This window comes from Eimeria tenella, genomic scaffold, assembly GCF_000499545.2.
Source record: "Eimeria tenella Houghton genomic scaffold, Eth_scaff1633, whole genome shotgun sequence".
In the NCBI taxonomy this organism is placed as follows: Eukaryota; Apicomplexa; class Conoidasida; order Eucoccidiorida; family Eimeriidae; genus Eimeria; species Eimeria tenella.
Genome location: NW_013544098.1, coordinates 1 through 2,821, shown reverse-complemented (window position 1 = coordinate 2,821; position 2,821 = coordinate 1). Strand labels below are relative to the sequence as shown.

The following is a 2,821-nucleotide window of genomic DNA, read 5'->3' as shown; positions in this document are numbered from 1 at the left end:
AGCCTCCCAGAGGAGGCCCCCCCCCCTGCTGCCCCTGGCCAACGGCCTGAAGCTCTCAATGCTGAGGTGCCGCAGCAGAACTTCGTGGGTCAAGACCTGCGCAGGGGCCCCACAGCAGCTCACAAACGCGCACTCCGCGGGGGCCCCAGCAGGTGCCTAGCGGGGGCCCGCCGCAGCAGAGGCCCCTGGGGGCCCCTGCTCGCATGGGGTCCCCTGTTGCTGCTGTGGGGCCAGCAGCAGTGTCAGTGGGAAATTAATTTGAAATTCTTGCTGGGCCCACCAGGAGGGCTCTCAGGGCTTCTGCGTTGGGGACTTTTAACTTCATGTTCTCCCCAGGGGGCTCTATTTCAATTCTCATGAGGCCCTCTTCTCCTGGGGCCTCAGGCTCCTCACAAATGCTGTCTGCGTCGCTCAACTCGGGGGACCCCCCTTCCTCAGGGCCACTCTCTTCTTGGGGGCCCCCTACTTCCCCTTGGGCAAAGCCAGGGGGCCCCTGCCAAGTGCCCAGAGGGTGCACTCCGTGAAACACCACAGCTTCCGGCAGAGGCGACGGCAAGAGAATCGCTAGTGGCTGCAGCAGCAGCAGCAGCAGCAGCAGCAGAGGCAGCAGCAGCAACCACAGCAGCAGCGAGAACTTTTGCGGGCCTGCCGAGCTGACAGGATATGGAATAGTCTTACAAGGGCCCTTACCTGCAGCACAGATGATAAGGGTCTATCTGGAAACAGCTGGGACAGCAAGTTTGCTGCGGCTGCCTTTGTTTCAGGCGTCACTGCTGCTGCAGCTCCTGCGGCAGCTCCTGCTGCATTTGCAGCAGCCTGCGCTCGCTTGCTGCTGAACGGCGCCCAGTAACCCAACAGACCCCCACTGTCATACACAGGGCTGTTGGGAAGGGGGAGGTCTGTCTCAGTCATAAGGCTACTCTTTGCTACTGCTGCTGCTTCTCCTTGCTGCAGCTTGCTCTGCGTCTGCTGCTCCTGCTGCAGTTCGGGCCAAGTCAGCGGGGTGCACCACACGCGGTGTATGTACAGGTCGACGGAGTGTTCAGTCCTGGGCACACACGAGAGCAACGCCGGGCGATTCCGCTTCACCCTGTTGCTGCTGCTGCTGCTGCTGCAGCGCCAGACTCAGCGCTGCCGGCTTCTCTGCTGCTGCTGCTGCTGCTGCTATTACAGAGTCACAAACTAGGCATCTCACGACTGAGGGTCTTGCAGCATTTTGCGCAGGGACTCTGGCGCGAGGAGGCTCTGGGGAATTTGTCTCCACATTCTTTCTCCGCCGGAGGGAGCGCGTTCTCCCGTTGCTGCTGCGGGGCCCCTGGGGGCCCCTTCTTGCTGCTCGGGCGAAACCGGCTGCAGCAGCAAATTGTCGCTGAGGACCCCCAGCTCATGCAAACGCTGCAGGGCCTTCACTGCGAGGCCCTCCCAGGCTTCTCTCCAGTCCAGGGGCCTCTGCGTCTCTGCAACTTTCAGCTGCAGCTTTTCGGGCTTTATTGGCGTTTCCCTAAACCCTTTTAGTGGGGGCAGCTCGAGGGCCTGGGGGCCCCCGGGGCCCCTGCGTGCCCGCAGGGGCCCCAGAAAGAACACGGCCTCAGCAGCAGACCCTCGGGCTTCTCTAAAGCTGCTGCAGGCGGGTTCTCTGTAGCCTTGGGCCAGCACTTGCTGCAGTAGGGCCCAGGCCCTGCTGCAGGGCACAAAGGCCCCCGTTGCAGCCACGTGGAGTCCGGGCTTTTGGGGCCCTGGGGGCCCCACAGCAGCAGCAGCAAGGGGTGCCCCCTGGGGCCCCGCAAGCCTCCGCAACAGAGAGATGTGTTGCAGCACTGGGTACAGCTCGAAGCCCACAGAAGCTGCTCTCTGTGAGCTGGGCCCGGGGCGGGGTTCGCTGCTGCTGGAGATGGGCGCGAGGGGCGGGGCCTCAGCAGCAAAGAGCAGCACGAGGGGGGAGGGCTCTAAGCATGTGCGCGCTTTGCTGCTGCAGCAGGCAGCAGCCTGCAGCAGCTCGCTCGCTTTCTGGGGGGCCTCCGGCACCAAAACCAGCCCGTAGCTGCTGCTCCCAGCTGCATACAGCGCAAGCTGCGGACTAGCTGCAACAAGCAGCCTCAGTGGGGGCCTCTTTCGAGCTTCCCAGGCCCCCAACCCCGCCGCTGCCCCGCTGCCGCTTTTGCTGCTGCTGCTGCTGCGGCTGTTGCTGCAGCCCGCGCTGAAGGCCGCAAAGGGGGCGCCCCTGGCCAAAAGGCACTCCACCTCTCCGAGGCCCCGAGCTGCGAGGTAGAGGCCCAAGCACCAGGCAGCAGTTTTGCTGCTGCAGACAATGAGGGCCCCCCCCGCGCTGCAGGGGCCCTCTTTGCCGGGGAGGCTGCAGGGGCCCCTGCCCAGGGGAGGAGGCCCCTGCTCTGCTGCAGCAAAGCCGCAAAGGGCCTTGTCAAGTGCAGCAAGTCGAGGGCTGAAGAGGCCCCGCAGCACTTCCCCAGCCAGGCGCCGGCAGCAGGCTGCAGCCCCGGGCCCCAGCCCCTTCCCCCGCAGCTGCTGCTGCAGCGGCTGGATGCAGTTCTGCTGCCCTCCAGAGGCCCCGAAGTGCAGCAAACCCCCCACAGTGCTGAGGCCCCCGCTGCAGTAGGCCCTGTAGTGCTTCAGCGCTGGCTGGCGCACGAAAGCCCCCAGCAGCTCCATGAAAAGAAAACAAATTCCCAGATCCACGCGAAGCTGCAACAGATAGGGGTCCGGCCTGAGGAGCCCTGCGGGGGCCCCTCCGCTTCCAAGGGGGACCCCTGTCTGGGGGGCCCCTGCAAAGGGCCAGAGCAGCCAAGGGGGCCCCCCAGCGCCG

The 2,821-nt window shown here is 65.0% G+C and overlaps 1 protein-coding gene across 1 annotated transcript; it reads right to left on the bottom strand.

Moving 5' to 3' along the window:
* Positions 1 to 253: 253 nt before the first annotated feature.
* ETH_00016850 (uncharacterized protein) lies at positions 254 to 2,667 on the bottom strand (the record flags this gene model as incomplete). The annotated part of the gene is made up of 3 exons (XM_013379242.1): positions 254 to 571; positions 691 to 1,048; positions 1,196 to 2,667. 3 exons carry the CDS (start codon positions 2,665 to 2,667, stop codon positions 254 to 256), a joined length of 2,148 nt encoding a protein of 715 aa, XP_013234696.1.
* Between the last annotated feature and the right edge of the window lie 154 nt (positions 2,668 to 2,821).